Below are 23743 nucleotides of genomic sequence, written 5' to 3'. Positions count from 1 at the left end.
TTCTGTTTTCTCGTCCCAAAAAAACATTCAAAGAACCGTACCCTCACGACACACATAGACCGTTGTTAATTGTTTAAAACACGATCAGGGTATTTGGATATCATGTGCTAAAGGTGTCCCATCTTCCCCCACCCTAATATATATAATCGTTTAACCTCACGACTTTAAAAACGGTTGTTAATGGTTAAAACACAATATTTTATATTAACCATTTCGCCCAACAATATAATATAACACCTATTAAACATTATACGCTACCTTGTGCTTTTCTTCTGAAGAAATAATCGCGGAGTTTTCTGGAACAAACAATATATACGTTAAAAGTCTACAGACCAAATATTATTACGTCATAATTACTTTTATTCCGAATTTGCGCATGATGAACAGCTTGATCCTGAGTGAAGTCACATACCGAGTTCTGAAATAAACAAAACATTTTAATACTATTTAATAAGGATTTTTAGGAAACAAAATAACTTACGAAGTGGATTCTTCTGTTGCGTCGTCACCACTTCGTGACGTCACATCATCGATGTTTCTAGAAAACAGCATGTGTTACGTAACAATGCCTATTGTGGTTTAAAACTTAACTGATTCTTTCATCTTCTTTCAACTTCCGGGCACAAAACGCAAAAGTTTAAACATATGTTAGAAAATACTAGTAAAGTGCCTCGCGCACGACGCCAAACGCGCATGGGGCGCATGGGCCGCATGAAACGACGCAAAACGCATGCGCAGAAGAAACCGCGTTGTGAAGGGAAAACAAATCTTGCGAGGACTGAACTATGACGCAATTATCGTGCGCGTCGCGGTTATGACGTCATTAGGCGTGTAACGACGTAGCAAATATTTGCGCAACGATTATGACGTAACGAAAGCTGCGAATCGCGGTTGACGTCATTCAGGCGTGTAACTACGCAGCGAATTTGCGAAACGATTGTGACGTAACGAAAAAGCGATTGCGTATAAACCGATGTAATATCGCGAGTGACGTTTCTATATAGTGACGTAATACAGAATGCTCGCCCCTATTCCTGAAAATAAATTTGAAGTTTTAAGAATTAATTAATTGGAAAATAATAACGTTAAAACGCAAGGCACATTACTATCAAAAATATAACAATCTTAAACTTCTAGAATAATTGCAATGTTAGTGTATATACCATAGTATAGTCAGAAATAATAATAACTAACACAGAACTATTCAGTCAGTTAGCTAGTTAAATAAACTTAACTTGAAAGTCCTGGAACAAATAATCCAATTCTGATGCAGAACTAACTTCATCTAACCTGCTTCGTGTTGTGAATGCAGCGCCTTGTAAGTTAATGGTTTATAAGCGAGATAAAACAGACGCGTGGGGCACTGATTGGTGATTACGCGTTAGATTGCAATATCAAGTGTTCCCGTGTTTTTTTAATTCTCATGTTTTTCCTCCGCACATTTTCAAGACCACCAGCGCCCGTGAACACTGTTTTGCTATTCGGATGAAGCTGTCGTTGAGTAGACACAAGAAGCATGACAAAAAAATTATTTGGAAAGGTTTAAACACGACCAAGACGCGGAAAATGTTAATTGCAATTATTGTTTTATTCCAATTATATCGCTACACAATATTATAGCTGTTTTCAAAAGTACTTTAATTAATATCCAGCTTTTGTAGCACCAGCACGTCTCCGTATTGATCAGCAAGGTTTACTTTGAATTCATCTGAAATTTTATCCCATTTGTAATAAGGGAATTTCTCACTTGAACAAATCTTCATCAAACCGGCAGCTTCAAGTCGATCAAGTTCGTCGTAAAAACGAACCTTGTAATCTTGTACTTCGCTATACATTCGAATCGTGATGATCATGTAAGAATGAGGTTTTAAAACCCGCAGAACTTCCTAGGCGGTAATGTATATCTTTATTTAAATTTGTTTAAATGCTACATGATTAGTTGTTATCTCTTTTATGCTAAAGTTTAGATTGTAAAAACTGTTCGCATAGTATTAAATATGAGTGAAAAAAGCTGATCTTTTTTGCTAATGTTTAGATTGCAAAAAAACGGATCTTTTTTTGCTAATGTTTAGATTACTAAAAATATTTAACATATACGCTGAACCTCTAGGCAATCTGGTTCCATTAGATGTTTTGTAAACGTAGCAACACTGACAACCATTTCGAACGAATGATCCGGATAAGGAAGTGGGTTTGAGGAAGTCAGAATATGTTCGGTTGAATCGCTAAAAATACAAATATTGTGTTTGTTGCACCAAAGTACAGCTAATGATTTTGTTTGTGTTTGCCGGTTGTTATTTACCTACAAACATATAGGCTACGTTGGCATTCTGTGACACTCTCTGTGTGTAACTCTTATATGAATTAATGTTACTTGCTTTATCCTCGCGTGGCCGAAAAACGACAGTCGTTATAACACCGGTGTTCGTACACCTCGTGCCATCTTACGAGTTACCATGTATGTAACTTTGTGAGTAAATATTTTTTGGGGAATATATTTTCATTTTTTATGTATGGCTTACAATTTGGACAACCGTGGGTTGGAGCAATGTCTTGCCCAAGGACACATATACGCCCACAATGATAGCAGCGGTGAGCCTTGAACCGATTACCTCTGGGTTAGAGTCAGACGCGTCAAACACTTTACCACGGGGCGGACTTACCTGTATATACCTTTCTCCGTGGCTACTTTGAGCATTTCGGCTGACCCATCGAGTGCGCTTATGTTACCAAGAAAACCAGAACGTCGGAGAGCCGCACCTGAAAGTCCAGTACCTGGAATGAACCGGTTAAATCTGGTTATAAATTGCTCTGTACAGAATAACTAAGTTTTACCAAGAAGCTACAAAAATGTACAAAATAAGTTTATTTTTACAACAATGTTAGAATTGGTATTATCAAAGCTACCTGCTCCAAGATCCAGCAGTTTAAAGTTTTCCTTTTGTTTATCTGACACAAGCGAAGCTGCTTTTTGTGCGGCAACATCAGGAGCGATGTACGTCATAGTTTTCATGGTACTGTCGTAAGTTGTCCCATTTTTGTTGTAATATTTCATTATATCTACACAAAGATAATAATTAAAGGTGTCTCTCTTGAATATGTGAATGAATGTAACTTATTAAGGCGTTCTGTGTTTCTGGCTTATTATTTAAAGTTAATAGTGAGAATGTATATTAAGTATTTTAAACTTAATAGTGAGAATGTATCAAAACGTATGCTTTTACCTGCAGGGTTGTCATTGGGGAATACATGAAACGTCTTTCTGTACACTTCATCCAACGGTGTCTGAGTCATAATGTTGAAATTTACATTAAACAGATATTTTTCAGTTGCTAAAGTGAATATTGAACAAACTATTTGGAAAACTCAATTACGCTGACGGCCCTTCGCTGTCCGCTACTTTCTGTATAGCCCTAAATCAAATATATGCACTCAGGTTTCCAAGTAACGTAAACGACGAACTGCTCAAAAGTAGCATGTAGGCCTTATAGGTTATTTAACCAAAGAAACGTAAAGATTGTATAGTTACTGCTGGTTTGTTTTATAAAGTCCTAACATCACTTCGCTTTTGTCAAAACGGTAGATTTGACTTTAATTTATTCCAAAATTTATTAAGTCTTTAGTTTAAATAATATTTCATGCTTGTACAGTTACCTTATGTCATGTGGCTTACCATTACGTTAATTTAATCAGTAAGCCATGTCTTAATTTCCTGTTCGTGTGTGTGTATAAGGAAATACCGGTCTTCGTTTTATTGCCACTTAATCATATGAACTGGCGAATTTTGTTTCACATATATCACCTTTTTTCTCGTGTATGTTTTCTCGCCACGTGTGTATATGTATAGTACGGTGGGGGAGGATGGGACACCTTTTCATTTTGTTTTCTCATCTCATTTGGCAGTATACAAAAATTCTTTGAATGTTCTTTGTTTACCACCAAATTGGACGAGAAAATAGAATGAACAGGTGTCCCATCTTCCCCCACCCTACTATACCAATGGCCCTCTCTACACTCTTATATTCGCGTGTAACTCACAACGCAAAAACAGAACTGAAACACTTCTACAACCACCTGAAGTTTTGGAATCACTGAACAGTAGCCTACAGACAGGTACTTATAAGAAACATCGCTTTCAACCTTGTGCGAAACACCGAAATGCCTCAATGCTTATTCTATAATAGGGTGGGGTATGGACAACACTTTAAAGAAATATATTAAAACACACAAGGAGGTATTTAGCGATTCCGAACACGCGGGGTAGATTAAAAAACTTGAAGATTCCTGTTAATGATGTTTGTGTTCGCGTGGTTCCCAGTACATTTTTTACTATACAATGTCTCATCATAATGGCAACCGCAGAGTAAAGTTTAACTAGAACTAAGTTTACCATACGAATACCACCTATCTTTTCTGTCCTTTGAAGGCAGTACATATCGCGGCATTGCAACTAGACTGTGTATTCCCAGAACTGAATTAAACGCTTATAATAATTGAATAACTCTTGGGTTAACAAAAGGTCAAAAATAGATCCCGCAGAATTTACCCAAAGGCTCGTCGCTGCTACCATTATGTGCGTATGTTTCCTTGGGCAAGAAGAACTTAACAACAAGAGATCACAGATCTAATGCATGAGCACGGTACAAACTAATTAGCATAGTATTAATTAACCCTATTACTACAATGGTCGACTGAGATCGATCAAAACAAATCAAAAGTAACCAACAAAGCGGGTTTCAGTCGCCATTGGTGACTGTGGAGCAGTAGATAGAATGCATTTATTCGTGTATTGTAACTCATTAAACTTAAGACGTATAAGGATTGAAAGTTTGGTAAAGAATATGTGTAAATACGCTTTGTACAACTCCTGTACCATGTGTTGACATGTAAACTTACACTAGTTAACCTTGTCGTCGCTTAAAGACGTTTGTTTTTGTGAATTTGGATAAACCGTAATCACGCAGTATTATATAGGTAATGTTAGAAGTTAAAATTAGTCATATTGTGGCGGCTGCATAATGGTTTATTGCGAGCGGTAAACTAAAAGAGCGAAGAAACGAGAGACGCGGTGTTTATACCGAAAATAACGATAGAAGAAAAGCACTCGTCTACGCTTCGGTGCACACACGCTACTTGTGCGGTTTTAAATCTGAAAATTTAGTCTAAAAATTATAAATATATAATATGATTTGATTTCAATCAAGAGATTAAAGAATAAATGCTAGAATTGAGAATTGAGAGTGCGGAAAAATCGCCATAAAAACAACAATTAAACAACGCCAAGAACAATTGTTCGACGAAAAAGGATCTATATGACCACTACCGTGCTCAAAAATTGCTCCAACCTAGTGGTCACTAATGGGTTGTCCAAATTATCAGCCATACATAAAACACAACCATCCATAAAGCTACATACGTCGTAACGCGTAAGATTGCTCTCGGTGTGTGAAACACACATCCAGGCATGGCCTACTCAATACATTGAGTAGGCCATGATCCAGGTTATCACAACTATCGTTTTACCGCGCACGCGAGGATAAATCAAGTTACATTCACTCATTCATTTATTCATCAAACTATGCGTAAGTAATACGAACAGGCACCCACACAAAACGAAGTCCTTAGTTTTACTATGTTTTATTGAAATACTAATTTCTAATACCAACTGCTGGTTACAAGTGTTAGAAAACTAGTCACTAAAAGTTCAAATATATGTGAGTATGAATGGTAATAAATTTACAATAGCAATACAGATGGTGTTGATATCTTTTCAAGGCATAACTAGCCATTATATGTCTATGTGTGGCCATTACAGCTGTCTGTGTTGGAGGCAGTCCAGCTAGTGTAAAGAATATTCCAATGCTTTTGGTGTTCTCTCCATACCTGGATTGATGGTCCAGTTTTATCTGTTGAGAACATAGTTTCAGATGAATATATGAATGAATGAATGAATGAATGAATGAATGAATGAATGAAACTTGCTTTATCTTTACGTGGCCCGAAAATGACAGTGGTTATAACACGGATATTTAGTTCCAAACACTTACACCTTATTGGATATGTGTGGCTGACAATTTAAACAACCCATTAGTGACCAAGAACATTGGAGGCAGGTGCTCTAACCAATGGGATGGAAACATTTACTGTTTTCATAGGTAAGACTCCAACCATAGCTACAGCTATAGCTTTCCTTTAGAAATAAAACTACATACGAGTTGTATATGTTAATTCTGGTAAGAGTTTTTAATTGGAAGTTCATATTTTACTTACATTTGCCATCCATACAGTAAGGTATATTACAACTGTATATGTCAGTTGTGTATTTTAGTTTCGTTGCATCATTACACTGTACATTAAAGTTAGGACAGCTAGGAATTGGAAGGGTACTTGTGTATCCATTTGACACCCTGGGTAAAAAAAGTAAATTAAATATCTTAATAAATGCGTTTAAAAAGTTATGGATTGTGGCAACCGTAGTCGTATAGTGTTTATAATAATTTACTGCTTAAATAAGTTACATGGCAAACTACTTTGTGTAGACAGATTTTAACTTGTCTGCAGCAAAATTATGAAAATCTAAGATGCCACAATGCATTATAAACAGTTTTGAATCATTGTGTTAATTTTATCAAATCACCATTTTTAAAACACAAAACTTTAATGTTAAGTTTTAGTTTAAAAGAATGTGGACTTTAAATAGACAACACCTTTTGTGATTGTTTAAAATTTGGAAAAAAGTGAATTTTGAATAGGCAACACATATTATTTTTTTTATTTTGTGATTTTTTATTATTTATTTTTTATTTTTTGAAAACATTACTTTTTATGTCAATTTGAGGGAAAATGTAAACTTTAAACAGACAATACCCTTTATGTTAAACATTTATTAACTTTGAAAATTTAAAACCTTGCAGACAATATCCTACCTTTTACGTTAATTTTTGTTTGTTTTGGAAACCCGACTTACCGCCATTGCTCAAACTTCTGCAGCCAATGATTCAAACTTAGTCGCCACTTTATAAAGTCACAAATAAAACCGGATTTGAGTTCGTTGGTACATGCATTGGGACTCACTGATGGGCACGTTATGTTCATCACTGAAAAGAAACAATGGAGATAAGGTTATATCTAGTGGGCAAAAAAGCAAAAGTTTGTATATAAATAGAGATGTTTAAATCTGTTCTAAAAGTACCACTAAAGTTTCAAAAAAGGGTATAATGCAAGCTCCATACCACTAAGCCACGGTGGTGCCAGCAGTCTAATAAGTAATTAAATACTATCTATTAAAAGTTTTTCAAAAAATAAAAAGTCAAAAAGATTTTTTTAATTGAACTTACTAGGGGCCACTGGGCACTGAGTGGCATTTACACACATGTCACCGTTTAGAACCAACCCCCACGGGCAAGTGCACTTCTGTTGGCAGACTTGAATACATACTACAGGTTGATTCATATTTGCACAAGTCCTATCACAGCCGGCACACATTGAGTAAACCTGGTTGCCAGGACAAGCTGGGGAAATAGAATGCAAAATTGTATTACACTATTATGTAAATACAGTCCGTTCGTTTTTTTTTAAATAAAGGTACTCAAATTGGTATTTTACACTTATTATGCATACACCCTGTGTTTTTCCTTGGAAAGGATGGGACACATTTAAAACATAACATCCAAATATCCTGATCGTGTTTTAAACAATTAACAACAGTGTTTGTACGTCGTAAGGATAAGGTTTTTATAATTATTTGTGTGTTGATTGTTAAATACCAAATGGGACAGGAAATAGAATAAAAAGGTGTATCATCTTTCCCTACTCAATTGTGTAATGAGACTTACCGATAGGTGAGTTACATTGATTACCAGAACAGATCTCCAGCTTTTTACACATGATTCCACTTAAACCAGACAGTGCTCCAATCGCATTAACGAGGGTTAAGTTACCGCATGTAGTAGATGAACCTGTCATGTTGTGACCACATGTATGGATTGTCCCATTTATTCTTGTCCCGTCTACAAGTATAAGTATTTAGATGAAGGACTTTGTAAGTAGTTACATACAAAATATAGTAGCATCTAATATGCAATATATAGTAGGCCTAACATAGAATATATGGTAACATAGTTCAAAAGTTATTTTATTGCATATAATACTAAATAGTAGCAGTCTGCTTAAATATTTTTACGTAATAATGTACAATTTAATAATTTTTTTTGTAAAAGTATGAACATACTGAGCATTGCAGATCCATTGTACGTAGCGCAATTCCCAGAGGGGCAGGATTGTATTGTAACATTGGTGCCCACCGCGGATGAAGAACCAATATAGCAAGCTAAAAATAAATATAGAATTCAGGTTTCGTAAGTATCTAGCTTATCCAAAAAAAACAACTCTTCCCTGACCGAAAAACGTCAGTCGTTACAACACGGGTGTTCTCTTTCATACACCTCGTGCCAGCTTACGAGTTACCATATATATTACTTTGAGGGTGATTTTTTCCTTTATGGGTATAGCTGATAATTTGGACAACCCATTGGTCACCACCGGGTTTAGCCAATTACAGTTAAGTGTCTTGCCCAAGGACCCCTATACACACATAATGGTACAGCAGCGACAAGCCTTGAACCCATTACGTCCGAGTTAGAGGCAGAGACACCTTTAGCACCTCATATCCAAATATTCTGATCGCGGTAACACGCGATCAGTAAAATGGTCAACGGAATTATAAGTCATCGTAAGGGTACGGTTTTATAATTCTTTTAACGTTTCCTGATTACTGCCAAATGAACGGCAAAATAGAATGTGAAGGTGTCCCATTTTCAACCATTATACTATATTTATTACCCCCCAAAAATAAGTCATTCTAATCGACAGGAAAAGTCCGAAGCAGACATCCGTGTTATAACGACTGTCGCCGCCACGCAAGAATAAATAAGTTACATTCATTCATTTCTTTTTTTCGAACACAAAACTGAAAATAAGGATCCGACACTGTGGGACAAAATTATTATGATTTAAAAACTTACTTATTCCAGCAGCGTTTGCCCCTCGGAAACTTGCAGCAGCAGCCACAATCAAAATCAAGACAATTCTAAACATCTTTATTCTCAAATTCTACCTAAAAAATATTTAAACATTAATTAAATTTAGATTTAATTTTCCCAATACCAAATAACAAAATACGGTACCTATAACACCAATAATTGCCAGTCTGATAGTGGAAGAAAAATAAATTACCAAAGCATAATTTCAATCTAAACATTTAATTTAGCGACTTCCCATTCTAAACTGCAAGACAACGAAGCGGCAATAACATGTTGACGCCGCTTGAATGCCGTGACAACTCAAATGATTTTCTATAAATTTCTTCAATTTAAGCAGCGACCAACCACCGCTTCTCAGATGAATCCAAGCGTGTAAACCTCGCACACGCACATGGGGTTACGCTATCCCATTTCGCGTGTTCAACAAAACGAAAAATTTCCCATAGTCTATCTATTTGAAAACACAATTCTCTTCACGTCAAATCAACAAATGTTTTTTTGCGCACTGTAGGCCCAAAGAACTCTCTGAGTGATTTTAAACGGGCTTACTGTTGTGTTTATACAATACCTTTTCTTAACAACTTGAATTGTACAATATCAAAATCTCTTTTATATTTCTTTACAAAAATAAGGCTGCAAAACACGTGTGTGTAACTTATTGCCGTGCAAGGCTGTGTTTATTGCCACAATATCTCTCGTATTGAGTTACCATTTGCTCAATTGCCAAAACAGCGGGCTAGGTTTTCATGTAGCGCACTTCTTTTATATATAGTTCAGGTCCTATGGCATATGACTTGGCATTTAAAGAGTTGGCTCTTACCAAACAGTGGGACCTACTGTGAACCATTAAGCATAGTAGGGTGGGGAAAGTGGGACACTTTTCATACTATTTAGACCTACTCGTCCGATTTGGTAGCAAACAAGGGACATTCAAAGAATTATAAAACTGTATCCTTACGACGTCCAAAGATCGTTGTTAATTGTTTAAAACACGATCATGATATTTGAATATTATGTGCTAAAGGTGTCCCGTCTTCCCCCATCCTACCAAAGAACTAAAGTTCCCACATTCTACACAGTTCAGAGTCATACGAGTTCATGTACTTCATCTTTTACAGCTTCACAACCTGATTTAAACCAACATAAGTCACCCATACCGAACACGAATGGGTGAATTTCAATCAACCGGAACGTCTGTGACGTCAGATCTCATGATAGCTCTCCAGTTGCCATAGCGACGCAAATGTTTTGCACTGTTAAGTTACGTACTTACAGAAAAACGACATAAATAGCTTTTTCTGTATTTATATGACGCACACAGGAAATGATAAAGGTTCCTTTCTCGTTTCGTGCAACACCTGCACAGTAAGACAGCTCTAAAAGCAGAACTGAAATTTTTGCGTAAAAAACAATTTTATTGAAACTGATTTTTTAATGCGATTCTTAGAAAAAATCGTAAGATTAACTGACATTATAATAAAAATACCATGTGATGTTAGTTACAAATACTTTTTGTTTAATTCGTATGAATAAATGTCATTTTTTAAACTTAAAAGAATATCATGATTTATAAAGTGGCTTTCGCGTAATTCTATAGTAGGATGGGAGAAGATGGGACACACTAAATAAGCCCATATTATCCAAATATCCTTATCGTGTTTTAAACAATCAACAACGGTCTGTGAAAGTCGTTAGGGTGCGGTTTTTATAATTCTTTGAATGTTCTTTGATCACTATCAAAAGCGATAAAAAAAAGAATGAAAGGGTATCCCATCTTCCACACCCTACGATAATATAAATTGTACGCAAAAATTAACCGAACATAACTAACAAAATCACGGCTATAATGGCACAGATGGCTATAACATTAAATTGCTATAAATGCCTTTGCATTTCGATGACACGCAGAGTTATATTTATTTTTCACGGGCGTTTGCAGCGTTTTTTAAATATCGACAAAAGTCGATAAGGTCACAGGTTTCTATTGAGCGTGCTCTTGACATTTCTTCTATTAATAAATGATTCTTTTCGACGCACCATTGCAAACGATTTATTTCGCGGGGCCACAGCACCCAGCAAATATCCAAGGTTTCTATAACATTTACAACGTTACATTAATTTAACCAAATCATAATTAATGCAAAAGACTAAGTCTGTTTGCTGTCACTGGGAAATATTGTGGTAGGTTTTAGGGATATTAATATTAAATTAAAACTGTGTACTATATACTGAGCTTTTTTTTATTTAGTAAACCAGTATTTAGATTAGCTGTTTATGTTGCTTACCGAATGACCTCCAAGTCTTAAGAGCAACATTAAGGGAGACAACAATTTGTTTTTTAACTTGTCAAAAAATAAAGCTGTGCGTGAGAGAGATTCGCTAGTAGTTCAGTAACACATTAAATTTCCATACACATGTTTGGGTATATGGTTTCATAGGTATATGAAGACATTAATTTAAACTATTGACGAAAGAGCAATTAAGTCTATATTCTCTATTAGTTACATAAGTTTTGCACAGACTTGCCACGTTATACGCATGCGTTGTAGGTTTTTGTGTCCATAAAAGTTTATGATTGTTGCTGTTAGATAAACCGGATAATACAAACCTCTCGCGTTTCGTTTTAAAGACGCACTTTCAAGAAAAAGCAATCGGCTTGGTTAAACGTCAATCAAAACCGTCTGCGCATGCAACCAGTCGAACCCATGCGGATTCGATCAAAGAATTTCGCAACAGGATTTTTGCGTGATACAATTGTAAGTCGAGTCAGATTACTAAAAAGTAGCAAAATACCGCTACTGTAAAATATAGAGGACCATTTGCATTAAATCCCTTGCAATTGGTTTATATCTTCATGCTCTATAATAGATTGAGGTAGAATAGTTCATGTTCTCCATTCTTTTTCTCGTCTAATTTGGTAGAAAACAAGGAATATTTAGGAAACTATTTATCCGTAGCCCGGCCACTCTTGAAACTGTTAAAAGCATGTTTTTCAGGTCAGGAAGATCAGCATTTTTTTGTTAACGTATCTCGCCATACCCCACAGTAGCCTTAAACTTAATTTGTTCATGTGAACCACAAACTTTTAATTGATCTTGGTTTTAATGCTTGGCGGACTGCTTAGTAATAGCAACATTATTTGTCTTTTCGATTACAGTAGCGAATATTTAAAAATATTTTAAATGAAAAGTCAGGTTATATAGCTACAAAACAACAGTTGCTAAAACAAGCTTACAGTTAAAAACATATTTACATTTTATTGAACAAAAATAAGCGTGGTCAATACACCTGTCCCTTAAACCTATGAGCTTTTCTGGGGTAAAAAATGCAGTCCGTGACACGTGTTAAAGTATAACATGTTCAGACACACAGAGAGCTCTAGCGAGACTACTTAGAAACAAGGCATTATCTCAGAAAACTAATCATACAGCGAAACACGTGTGCTGTGAGTGCATAATGCAAAAAAGGCAGTCCCTTATAAAAAGCGGTGGGAAATTACAAATTGCAGATCATTCTGAACAACCAATGATGAGTATCAAAACAGTGTTCGTAATTGCAGTCATACTCGGCTTCGCCACCCTCCCTTCAGAGGCAAGATTCCGTGGGCTCGTCCGTGCTGGAGGCAAACTGATCAAGGAAGTCCTTCCAGACATTATTCAACCAATTGTTGATTCTACCAAAAACAAGTGGGCGCCATGGACCAAATGGAATGAACAAGAGCGTATGGCTTTGGGTAATAAGACCGTTTAAGATGGTTTAAATTATACAGGTTGATTTATCATAAATCATATTTCTTTATTACAGCGGATGAAATCGACGCTGAGTTGATGGACTTGTTGGACCAAGAGTAAAGCCTTCGTGTGCTGAATCGCGGATACTTTTGCATTTAACATTACGAGAATACACCTCACGTTTTCTCGCTTAATTACGAATGCATTACGATCTTTTCATTTTGTTTTGGTGAATACCGAAACTAAATAAACATGTAATCAAAATTTGTTCTATGTTGCCTTTGAAGTCTCACAAAAAAAGAGTCCAACGCCTATTTTAGAATGAAAACCAATGAGAGACCAAACTTAAATAGCATATATATATGTAAGTAAACGTATAGCAAGCACAACGTAACGATGCGTTTTTGGGCACGTTAACCAAATAACAAGAGAGTAAAAGGCGTACCTCATGCATGCTTTATATTAATCATGCCACCAATTAGCACTTTATAATTACTCTGTTGCAAAATTTAGTGATTAGCATGTAGTGGGGGAAGATGGGACATCTTTAGCACATAATTTCTAAATATCCTGATCGTGTTTTAAACAAAAAACAACGGTCTAAGGGAGTCGTGAATGCACAGTTTTATAGTTTTATGATTTTTTTGTTTACTACCAAATTGAACAGGAAAATAGAATGAACAGGTGTCCCATGTTTCCCCACCCTACTATAATACTTTCTAATTGAAAAATTGCATATGAAAATTTTTAATTCCAGCTATTTTATGTTTTTAAAGATATGTCAGACTTCAAATGAGTCAGATACGCATTTTAGTTATGTTGTTAAATAAACAATAAAATCTAATTTATGCATTAAATCCAGTGACATGCAGTTAGTTTATTTCGGCAATGAAATTGAATGCATTGCAACATAGTTACAGCCTATGATAGAGCACTAAATTGATAAAACATGCATATTTGCCTGAAGTAATACCGTTTCTTTATACTTTTTTGTGCAGCATGATTAGCATTAATTGATTCGCAAGACTACTCAAAAAAAAATTTGTTCTGCAAACCAAAACGTTTTCCTTTTTTTACACAAAAAATATATGAACGAAAAATACAATAAAAGGCATGCAATGTGATTATTGACATTTCTTGTTTATTCATTCATCCCAGCGCATGGTACTTCGCATTCAGGACTATTGCAGATGAGTGCGCTGCACACAACTTGCACCTAAAATCGAAAAGTTAAAAATTTTTGGTCTTCGGATAAATTTATATTTGTAACACATTTCTATTCTATATAGGTGACTTTCTACCCCAACACCACGACTTATTTTATAGATATAAATGTAACAGACGGTCCGACACCATTTGCGACTAGTGTACACTGTTTTTCAACACATTTATCAGCTTGGCTTAAAAATCTGGTGCAGATATACACACAGTGAGCACAAGAGTGATTATAGCATTTAAAATGTTATACAAAGCAGCTAACTTTTTAATGTACAACCAAGTAAAGACATATATTTTACTTAATTTTAAATTCACCATAATGCCTCTTGGCAAAATGTAACGTTATTTGTTAAGTTGGCTGTACACAGTATCCGGAATTCGTCCGTTTTGTCTGGATTTTGATGCCGCATGCGGAACTCGGTAATGAGTTTGCATACGACTTCGCAGGTAATTTCGCATGCCGGATACTGTGTACAGCCACCTTTACATGGCATATCTACAGAATAATGAACATTTTATATATTATTACATCTACATGTAAACAAAATTGCTCTCTGTCTCAACCAATTGAAACCATGCTTACATCATTCTCCCGTTTAAAAGTCGCAGCTTCAAAACTGAACAAAGTTTTCGGAACATTTCTTTGAAACAAAGTACCCTGCTGCTGGTTCATTAAAAGCAGCTCCATCCTTACTGTTTCATCCCTTTTGCAGCTGTACAATAACATGTTTAAACTAGTAAATAGACTTGACAAAGAGGTTGCGCTTGTTCTAGACAGAGGCAGAGGATATGGGTTCAAGGCTCAAGGCTCAAGGCTGCAACTATTGTGGCAGTTCATTTGGCACACAGTGGTTAGTGCACCTGCCTCTAAGCCTATAGGTCATAAGTTTGGGAACTGCCACCATTTTTTGTATGTGTGTCTGTGGGTAAGACATTTACCAACAATTGCTCCAATCAACTGATTGCTTATTGGTTCTTTAAACTGTCGGCAATGCACTAAAAAAAAATTACTAACGAAGTTACATACATGGTAATTTTTAACAGGTACGAGGAGTATGAAACAGAACACCTATGTTATAACAACTATCACTGCCCTGCCACGCGAGGATAAATAGGTTACATTCATTCAATTTATACTTTTATAAATGCGAAAATGTTGCATTAGGTTGTTCGGCGCCATGGCAAATAATTACGGCGCCTAAAAAACTGTGTCACCCACAAAGTTACATAGGTGGTAACTTGCTGGCACGAGGTGATGAAACCAGGAGGATAAATAAGCTACATGCATTAAAAAAAATACGCGTCTGACTGAGATGCTGTGTCGCGGCACCGGTCGGACAAAGGACTAAAATGGGCTTTTCCGGTGTTGAGATAATGGGCCAAATCTGGCCTAAATCCTAGGTCCCTGACAGGGACCTCACCCATAAACAAAAAATACATGCATTTATTTGTTTATTAAATTATAAATTTGAAAATATAGCATTAAGTTTTGTAACAACAATATAGCATACCCATCTTCAAAGAGATAATACTTGTTGTTGTAAGTTGTAGTGTTAGTTAGTAGATAACAGGTGACAGGGTAAATCTGCATTGTCAAGATGGCAGTCGTGCTGTAACTTGGGTCACCAGACAGCTGTTATTTAAAAAAAGAAAATGTAACAACTATCAAATAAGTAGCACCATATGTTGGTATATTAGTTACTTTTTTGTTAGAAAACAATTTTCCTTTAGTTACACAACAAAATAAAGACAAATTGTGCATGAACGAGGTGTATGAAACAAAACACCTGTGTTATAACGACTGTTGTTTTTCCAACCAAGCAAGTTACTTTTATTTATTCTATTTAGGTTACGTTTATGGATTACTTACCAAAACGTAAATTCTTGTGTCCAGTTTGAACTCGGTAATAGGTGCAAGTGTGGTGCCGTGAGTAAGAAAAGTATTTGGTTGAACCCTAATAACAAATTATAGATTTGCTTAGAAATATAAATTGTACGTCATTTAAATAAAACAATGGGAAAATCTGTACATTATAAATCTTCGTTATACAAACAATTTAAAAGAATTATTGTTAGAAATAGTGAATGAATAAAATTTATTGCGTCTCGCCGATCACCATAGGAAGAACGCGAAAGTTGACAAAAGCAAAAAGACGGGTAGTAACGGTAAAACAACAGTTGTTAAAACACGCTTATTGATAAAAAAAAAGAAATAATGTTTTGGAAAAAATCCGTAACCGTTACACCTTACAGACGATGCAATGTAAAAATTAAACAGATAACAATAAGTATAGATATTAAAGTTTAGTGATAACTAATGAGTTGAATTTGAACACATCTTATAACAAAGATAAATGAATCCAGGATACATAGTACCTGTTAACCCAACTTCTGATATGCAACCATATTAAACATTGTAAAACCATTAAAATAAACGACAAAAAAAAAATTTTGCTTTAAAAAAAAAAGTAAAAACCAAGCAAAAAAAATTTACTCTGAAAAAAAAGGTTAAAAAATTTGAGTACTTTACCCCCAGTACGACACACTAATCTGAATCGGAATATTTGATTTGGACTTTAACTCCAGTGATTCTTCAATGTCCATAATGTTGCTAGTTAATACGCCACCATTAGACTTGACCAGTAATGGAGAACTACATTCTAGCTTGAGCTGTATGGTAGATGGTTTAGTTAAAACTCTTCTTGTTGTTGCGACCAGGTAACAGGTGCATAGCATTTATTTTATTCGGTGCACATTTTCAAAAACTTTTAAATTTTTCTGCTGATTTTTTCGAGTTATTTTATTCAGACAGCACTCGCAAACATTTTTAATTTTGAAATAAAGCTTCCTTATGGCTTTTGTGAGCAGACATTCACACTTTAAAGAAAAAAACAGAGTGTTTTTTTTTCGGGATGGTTAGAAAACTTGGGTGAAAATATTACAAAATTTTGATGCAGTAAATTAAAAAATTATTTTAATGGTGAAAATTGGCTGCATTTGTAAGTAGATATTCTGTATTCTAGTTGGTAATTTAGTTAAGATTCTGCTGGTATTGCTACCAGGCATAATGTAATATTAGAAAAAGTAAAAAGAAAACGTTAATTTTGTTTTTTGCTATCCGTTAAGACATTTTCAGGACAATTTGGGTAAATTCTATTTTCTGTTATGGGTAGACATGACACACACAAATAAATTATTAACTTTTTAAATGCCATACCAAAGATCATCTGAATTAAAACAACAAAGAGAATAGAATTAGCTGCATTATGACATCATTTAAAACATAAATGGGTAAAAACTACTTAAAGAAAAGTTTCGTTTTAAAATACCTCAAATTGGCCGTACTCTCTTGTTACCAGTGAGTCTGTAGTTTGATCATGTGACTGCAGTGAGCCGTATCGCAGGTGGTTTAGATAGTAGATGGTGTTGTTTACTATCTGTGACAATGTGTAAAAGTGCGATTTATTATAACTTTTCTGGCAATTGTTCGCTTTGTGATCTTAAAAGACTGACGTTTCATCTGCCATATGGTGAAGCATTATGTCTATTATTTCTGACAAAATATATGTATGAATGGCATTATTCATCAAGTGATAGGGCTTATTGGCAGAATTAATGGGAAGAATGTATAAATGAATGTAACTTGCTTTATCTTTGCATGGTGGGGCAACGGAAGTCGTTATACCATTCGTGTTCTGTTTCATACACCTCGTGCCAGCTTGAGTTACCAAGCATGTTACTTTGTAAGTGATGTTTTATCAAATTTTTTTATTTTTGGCTGATAGTTTGGACAACCCATTAGTGACCAATGGATTGAAGGCATTGAGGTTAAGTGTCTTGCAGAAGGACACATATGCCTACAATAGTAGCAGCGACATAGCTAACAGTCCAATATTTTACCTTCAGTTGAGTACCGCAGGAATCAAATGGAATGGTACACGGTGTAGGGGTGGCAGGTGTAGTCCTGGAGCTGTAGCCAGTATATCTATATCTGTGTTGGCGTACAGGCTGCCCTGGCACAACAGGAAACCTGCATGTGCACTGCTGGGAGGGAAGGGGGGATATTGTTTCAAGTGTTTGCGATCGAATTTCTTTTGGGAGACGAGAGTGGTCACAAGAAACTTGGATGGCAGATGATGTGCATGTCACTGAACAAACTGGCGCTGTGGGGGGGAGTGTGAAAGTTATTTGTTGGTGAGGGGGTGTAAAAGATTGTTAGTGTTTTTGGCTAAGCAAATTTGGTGCAAGGAAATTTTGCATTTTTATACTATTTCAAAAGATAAAGCATTGCTTGTAGTTAATGGGAAACACTAAGATTATAGCAACACATATGGTAAATGCAGCTTCGTTGATGTAAATAACAAAAGGTTACCAATGTATATTTCACAGTTGCGACCAGCAAAGTTAGGTGGGCAGTTACACCTATAGTTTCTACCATGCTTAAGTTGTTGACAAGTTCCTCTGTTTTGACATGGCTGTAATAAAAATGTGTTTATATATTTCATGATAATATTACAACCGTGGTTCTTAAACCATTTCTACCCACATACCATTTTTATTTCATAGGCTCACAAATCTTGCGTGCCACTCATTCCAAAAAGGAATCCTTTTATTTCATTTAATGTTTATTTATTTGTTTATTTAATAAACCTAATTAAGTTGCTTATCCCCTAAAAGACGCATTAGATCATAACTACTGTTTTATGAGTTGAATAGGCTTAAACATAAAAGAGACAGGTAAAATTTTACATAAGAAAAGTATACGGTTAATGTTTTTCTAATCTACACACAACATCCCTAACAAATTAGGTTTCATACATTTTCATATGAACAGTAAGCTCTCATTTCGCAGTTTTTTCCCACGAAACCAATATAGCAGCGACACTGATACCCTATGTCCATGTCACGACATCTTCCACGTCCTTGACATGGGTTTGATTGGCACTCATCGACGCGATCTGAAAATCATATTTAAAACAAAAAAATATACTTTATTTGTCTTCTTGAAACTTAACATTTTATTTAAAGAACTTAGAGAAGGGAATTATCAGCAAAATGACATTCGTTGAAAATTATATGGGTAAAATGTTTAAAAAGAGAGTTTCAGTAAAAAGCTTCAAATGTTCTTTGTTTAATACCGTATGGGACAAGAAAATAGAATGAAAAGGTGTTTCATCTCTCCCACCCCAATATATTATACATGTGTCTCACCTTCTGGTAAAATACACTTGGCTGACTTTTTCCCAACAGGAGTAACACACCGACAAACAACTAGACCAGATCTAAAAACACAATGAATAGACTGTTCTCCACAATCCTATAATATAAATAAGTTTAAACATTTGCAGAAACTATGAAAATTAAAAAGGTACAATAATCGAGAGGAAAAGTAATTTAATGTTTAGTTTAATATAGGCTGTCAAAACAAGATTTAGTAACTCTGCCACTTCTGGTGCAGTGGTTAGAACCTTACTAAATAACAGGTTCTTGCTAATACAATAGATATGTGAAAGAACATTATACTTAGCAGAGGTTGGTCCAGGAATTAGTATTAAATATGAATGAATAAATGTAACTTGCTTTATTCTCGCGTGCCAGTGTTCTGTTTCACACACCTTGTGCCAGCTTACGAGTTACCAAGTATGTTACTTTGTGGGGGATTATTTTATGAGGTTTTTTTTTGTAGCTGATAATTTGGACAACCCATTAGTGACCACTGGGTTGGAGCAATTGCTGTTAAGTGTTTTGCCCAAGGACACATACGCACACAATGGTAGCAGCGAAGAGCCTTGAATTTGAACCCACTACCTCTAGGTTTAAGGCATGCAAAGTTACATAAGTTACACCAAGTGTATGAAACAGAAACCTCGTTTTATAAAATGACTGTCATTTTCCCACCATGAGAGAATAAAGCAAATTACACTCATTCACTAAATCCAGAACATAAACCATTCGTATAGTCTCAGTATTTGGCCCAATTTGGCTTAAACATAAACCATTCGTGTAGTCTCGATATTTGGCCCAATTTGGCTTAAATCCCAGGTCCTCAAAAAAGACCTCAACCGTATAGAATAAAAAGAATTATTAGTATATATATATATATATATATAAAACTTACTTGTGGAGTGTAGCAATGAATCTCACATGACTTCCCAGTATATAAGCCTACGCAATCACACATAGGAGAGCCAGTAGTCATATTAGTGGTGCAAATGCCTCCATTAGAGCAGGGCCCTTTAATGCATGCGTCCAATACCTCACATGTTCTCCCTAAATAACCTAAAGCAATTTTTTTTAACATAACAAGTTTGGGTGCATAAATGCTGCATTTTTCAGTAATTTTTAACACACCTAATAAAATTGTATTCCAACCTATACGGTTAAAACTAAATCGTATTCAATTTTATACCAAAACGTTTTCAATAAAGAAAGTTGCATTATGTAAATGGGCTGTAGTGCTAGTATTAAAACAGGAAACTTGATAGTAAAAAAGATTCTTCAGAATGTTTCAGAGTCCTTTAGAATGTTTTAGTTAGGTTGTTTTATTTGCTAATACAACATTACAATAAAAATAGCTTTATTTGTTTATTCGATTGCGGTGGACAGGATATAGCGACAAAATATAGTTTGATATATATAATAGAAATAAGGAATTTTATTTGTCTCTTCGATTACGGTAGCAAAGACTAAAAAATGGTTAAAACAAAAATACAGGATGTAGCGACAAAACAACAGTTGTTAAAACACGTTTCAATAAAACATGCTACCTTCATTGCAGGTACAGTTGTAGCCATTATCAAGTCTAATACAGGTACCATTATTAGCGCAGGGATTAGATGCACAGTGATCCACAAACTGACAAACTGAGCCGTAATATCCAACATTACAATCACAAGCTCTTCTGTAGGAAACGAAATCAACAATAATATTATTTATTGAACAAATATATTAAAAGAAATCAAAATGATAATAAAGTGTGGCGGCGTGGCAAAGTGGTTAGCACACCTGCTTCTAAACCAGAGGTAATGGGTTCAAGTCTCGTCGCTGCTATCATTGTGGACGTATGTGTCCTTGGGCAAAACACTTAATGGCAATTGTTCCAACCCTGTGGTCACTAATGGGTTGTCCAATTTGTTAACCATATATAAAAAATGAGAAACCCCCAAAAAATAATCACTCACAAAGTTACATACATGGTAACTCATAAGCTGGCACGAGGAGTATGAACACTCGCCTATAAAAAATGTTGTTTAAGTGCTAAATCGAATGAGTGTAATCTATTTATCATTGCATGACATGGCAACAACAGTCATTATAATACAGTTATTATAGCACAGTCATTATAGCAGGAGTGTTTTGTTTCATACACCTAGTGCCAGCACTTACCACATTGGTAACTTTGTGGTAATTATATTATTTTTTAGATTGTTTACGTATGATTGGCAATTTAGACAACCCATAAGGGACTACTGGATTGAATGAATGTAACTCGCTTAATTCTTCCGTGGCGGGACACGACAGTTTAACAGTTTGGAAAGCACCATGAAGCAGCAAAAACTTTTCACACGGGAAAATTGGAACCGAACTAATTCAGTACAGTCAAGGGAATTAAAATTCACCATAAAAACCTATGGAGTTTAATCTCTTGAGCATTGATAAAATGTGGTATAATTTGCATAAGATGCAACATTTAATACAATTAGGGTTGGCGAGGCATTTTTAAAATTAAGTGAGTTTTAACTTGTAAAAAAAACATTAAAAAACATGGTATGTGCATTTTAGAAGTTAATACATTCACAGTTACATTTATTTAAACACCGGTCAATTTTAGGTTTAATGAACATTATTATAACTCGTAAGCTGGCACGAGGTGTTAAACCCATGTGATAACGACTGTCGTTTTCTGGCCAAGCGAGGATAAAGTAAGTTACATTCATTCATTATTATTGATTGGATTTCAATTGTAATTAAATGTTAAATGTAACTTACTTTATCCTTGCGTGGCCGGAAAACGACAGACATTATAACACAGGTGTTCTGTTTCATACACCTTGTGGCAGGTTACGAGTTACCGAGTATTTTATTTGTGGGTGAATTTTTGGGGGGATTTTTTATTTTTTATTATGTGTGGCTGATAATTTAGATAAGCAATTGTCTTTAAGTGTCTTGCCAAGGACACATACGCCCACAGTGGTAGCATCAAAGAGCCTTGAACCCATCACCTATAGGTTAGAGGCAGGTGCACTAACCAACTGTGCTATAGCGCCAAAGGTTATACAAAATATAGTAAACTTACATGTCAGGTGAAGGTGAATAGCATCTACCATTGTGTAAACATGGGTTGAATAAACTGCAAGGGTCAGGAGTCGTGGCATTAATTGCTAAAATAAAATAATAGCATTAAAAACATGCAAAATTTGATCAATATAAATAATTGCATTATGGTAAGTTAACATCCTGACGTGGCAGGGCAAATATAGTTGTTAACTAAAAGGTGTTTTATTTTGCCTGTTAACTAGTTAACAAGTATGTAACTTATTCGGTGGTTATTTTAGGAGTTTTATTTTTATGTATGGCTGACAATTTAGACAACCCATACAATGCTACGGGGTTGGTGCAATTGTTGGTAGATGTCTTGCACAACCACAAGGGCACATACAACCACAATCAGTGGCGCAGCCAGAATAATAATAGTTTGATCAAAAAATTTTCAAAAATATTTGTTTAAATTTTTTTAATTAATTTTTTTTTTTATCTAAAAAAGGTTGGGTCGCGACACCCTAAAACCACTGACTGCGCCACTGACCACATTGGTAGTGGTACCAGTGTCAAGCTTTAAACCTGAAACCTTGTGACTTGAGGCAGGCCTACCTACTTGTACAAATTTAATTTTATGGCACTATTGATTGGTGCGCCTGCTTCTAACACAGAGGTTATAGGTTTCAAGGTTCATTGCTGCTACCATTTTTGCTTGTATGTGGGCAGACACTAAAATGCAATTGCTCCAACCAAATGGTAACTAATGGGTTGTATATTGTCAGCCATACCAAAGAAACAATAACCCACAAAATTACACACATGGTAAAAAATAGGCTGACACGAGGTGTATGAAACAAAACACGTATTATAACGACTGTCATATTCCTTTTAAAACATGACCAATTGCGTTTCAATATAATAACGAAAAAACAGTGATATAAATTAATTTCGCCGCTCCAATGTTAGTACTTACCGTTAGCATTTATTTGCACTGCTCCAAACATAGCAATACCAAACAAAACAAGTTTGAAATACATTTTATTGTAAGCTGCATACACTATTAAGAATTCGAATTTAATCGATAAATATAAAGTTTTAACTCTACAGATGAATATCAAAATGTATATGCAAATGCAAGCATTTTAATTTCCTATTGCTAAACAAAATTTATGGTATAACATAAGTGGAGCTTAAAAGTTCAGCTAAAATGTGACAATTACGCGGCATTTGTTAAATTATATAGCAGGCCTTTAGGGAATACAATCTTACCTTTTTTGGCGTTAATAATCAAATAATTCGGTACAAATTGCAAACGTGCAGAAGTTTTGCAAAGGCTGCAATACAACAGCACGTGCGTTGTGTTTGTTTTGATGCTTTGGCGACATGTAGCGGTTGTATTTAGCCGACCTTGCAATACTTGACAACGAAAGGCGAGAGTAAAAGGCGTTTTAGGAGGCCATTCAGCGGAACGAGGTAGTTGTGTCGTACAGAAAA

At 35.3% G+C, this 23743-nt stretch overlaps 4 protein-coding genes and 1 long non-coding RNA gene across 7 annotated transcripts; 1 reads left to right on the top strand and 4 right to left on the bottom strand.

Annotated features, from left to right (window-relative positions):
* Window positions 1-258: 258 nt before the first annotated feature.
* Window positions 259-1294, bottom strand: LOC113475833. The gene is made up of 3 exons (XR_003397621.1): window positions 482-1294; window positions 358-418; window positions 259-296 (listed from the first exon to the last, which is right to left on the bottom strand). It is a non-coding gene; the product is annotated as an uncharacterized LOC113475833 (long non-coding RNA).
* A 234-nt stretch (window positions 1295-1528) lies between these two features.
* Window positions 1529-3603, bottom strand: LOC100181888 (ubiquinone/menaquinone biosynthesis C-methyltransferase UbiE-like). Its single transcript, XM_002130474.5, has 5 exons — window positions 3225-3603; window positions 2908-3060; window positions 2664-2775; window positions 2105-2225; window positions 1529-1886 (listed from the first exon to the last, which is right to left on the bottom strand). The coding sequence occupies exons 1-5, from the start codon at window positions 3292-3294 to the stop codon at window positions 1638-1640; spliced, it is 705 nt and encodes a 234-aa protein (XP_002130510.1). The 5' UTR covers window positions 3295-3603; the 3' UTR covers window positions 1529-1637.
* A 2016-nt stretch (window positions 3604-5619) lies between these two features.
* On the bottom strand, window positions 5620-9324 carry LOC100177228 (SCO-spondin). Its single transcript, XM_026840889.1, has 8 exons — window positions 9186-9324; window positions 9024-9115; window positions 8231-8329; window positions 7836-8009; window positions 7338-7511; window positions 6968-7097; window positions 6271-6407; window positions 5620-5906 (listed from the first exon to the last, which is right to left on the bottom strand). The coding sequence occupies exons 2-8, from the start codon at window positions 9094-9096 to the stop codon at window positions 5797-5799; spliced, it is 897 nt and encodes a 298-aa protein (XP_026696690.1). The 5' UTR covers window positions 9097-9115; window positions 9186-9324; the 3' UTR covers window positions 5620-5796.
* Window positions 9325-12482: 3158 nt separating this feature from the next.
* Window positions 12483-13040, top strand: LOC100187463. Its single transcript, XM_002130581.4, has 2 exons — window positions 12483-12774; window positions 12846-13040. The coding sequence occupies exons 1-2, from the start codon at window positions 12498-12500 to the stop codon at window positions 12890-12892; spliced, it is 324 nt and encodes a 107-aa protein (XP_002130617.4). The 5' UTR covers window positions 12483-12497; the 3' UTR covers window positions 12893-13040.
* A 564-nt stretch (window positions 13041-13604) lies between these two features.
* LOC100182658 (protein eyes shut-like) lies at window positions 13605-23640 on the bottom strand. Of its 3 annotated transcripts, XM_002124939.5 has the most exons (14): window positions 23223-23347; window positions 22287-22371; window positions 20758-20891; window positions 20109-20269; window positions 19202-19307; window positions 18809-18948; window positions 18363-18465; window positions 17891-18153; window positions 17320-17427; window positions 16521-16660; window positions 15861-15945; window positions 15502-15623; window positions 14574-14703; window positions 13605-13988 (listed from the first exon to the last, which is right to left on the bottom strand). In XM_002124939.5, the coding sequence occupies exons 1-14, from the start codon at window positions 23284-23286 to the stop codon at window positions 13914-13916; spliced, it is 1716 nt and encodes a 571-aa protein (XP_002124975.3). In that variant the 5' UTR covers window positions 23287-23347; the 3' UTR covers window positions 13605-13913. The 3 variants fall into 3 exon arrangements, with proteins under 3 accessions (XP_002124975.3, XP_026694638.1, XP_026694637.1); XM_026838837.1 differs by lacking the exons at window positions 20758-20891; window positions 23223-23347 and adding an exon at window positions 23519-23640; XM_026838836.1 differs by lacking the exon at window positions 20758-20891 and having other exon boundaries at window positions 23223-23328.
* Between the last annotated feature and the right edge of the window lie 103 nt (window positions 23641-23743).

The sequence above is a fragment of the Ciona intestinalis genome, chromosome 1 (assembly GCF_000224145.3).
Source record: "Ciona intestinalis chromosome 1, KH, whole genome shotgun sequence".
In the NCBI taxonomy this organism is placed as follows: Eukaryota; Metazoa; Chordata; class Ascidiacea; order Phlebobranchia; family Cionidae; genus Ciona; species Ciona intestinalis.
The sequence above is the reverse complement of the archived record's forward strand: the minus strand, read 5'-3'. Positions and strand labels throughout refer to the sequence as shown.

Coding starts and splice junctions, on each gene's coding strand:
- LOC100181888 (XM_002130474.5), bottom strand. CDS start 3,294: ATGACTCAGACACCGTTGGATGAAGTGTACAGAAAGACGTTTCATGTA. Junction 2,776..2,907: donor ACTGCTGGATCTTGGAGCAG/GTAGCTTTGATA, acceptor GGTTCATTCCAG/GTACTGGACTTTCAGGTGCG. Junction 2,226..2,663: donor ACGGAGAAAGGTATATACAG/GTAAGTCCGCCC, acceptor TTGTATTTTTAG/CGATTCAACCGAACATATTC.
- LOC100177228 (XM_026840889.1), bottom strand. CDS start 9,096: ATGTTTAGAATTGTCTTGATTTTGATTGTGGCTGCTGCTGCAAGTTTC. Junction 7,512..7,835: donor TCAATGTAACTCACCTATCG/GTAAGTCTCATT, acceptor CTATTTCCCCAG/CTTGTCCTGGCAACCAGGTT. Junction 6,408..6,967: donor CAGAAGTTTGAGCAATGGCG/GTAAGTCGGGTT, acceptor TTTTTTACCCAG/GGTGTCAAATGGATACACAA.
- LOC100187463 (XM_002130581.4), top strand. CDS start 12,498: ATGCAAAAAAGGCAGTCCCTTATAAAAAGCGGTGGGAAATTACAAATT. Junction 12,775..12,845: donor ACAAGAGCGTATGGCTTTGG/GTAATAAGACCG, acceptor TCTTTATTACAG/CGGATGAAATCGACGCTGAG.
- LOC100182658 (XM_002124939.5), bottom strand. CDS start 23,286: ATGTATTTCAAACTTGTTTTGTTTGGTATTGCTATGTTTGGAGCAGTG. Junction 16,661..17,319: donor GAGAGTACGGCCAATTTGAG/GTATTTTAAAAC, acceptor TCTACCATACAG/CTCAAGCTAGAATGTAGTTC. Junction 14,704..15,501: donor TATTATCTCTTTGAAGATGG/GTATGCTATATT, acceptor GTTATTGTACAG/CTGCAAAAGGGATGAAACAG.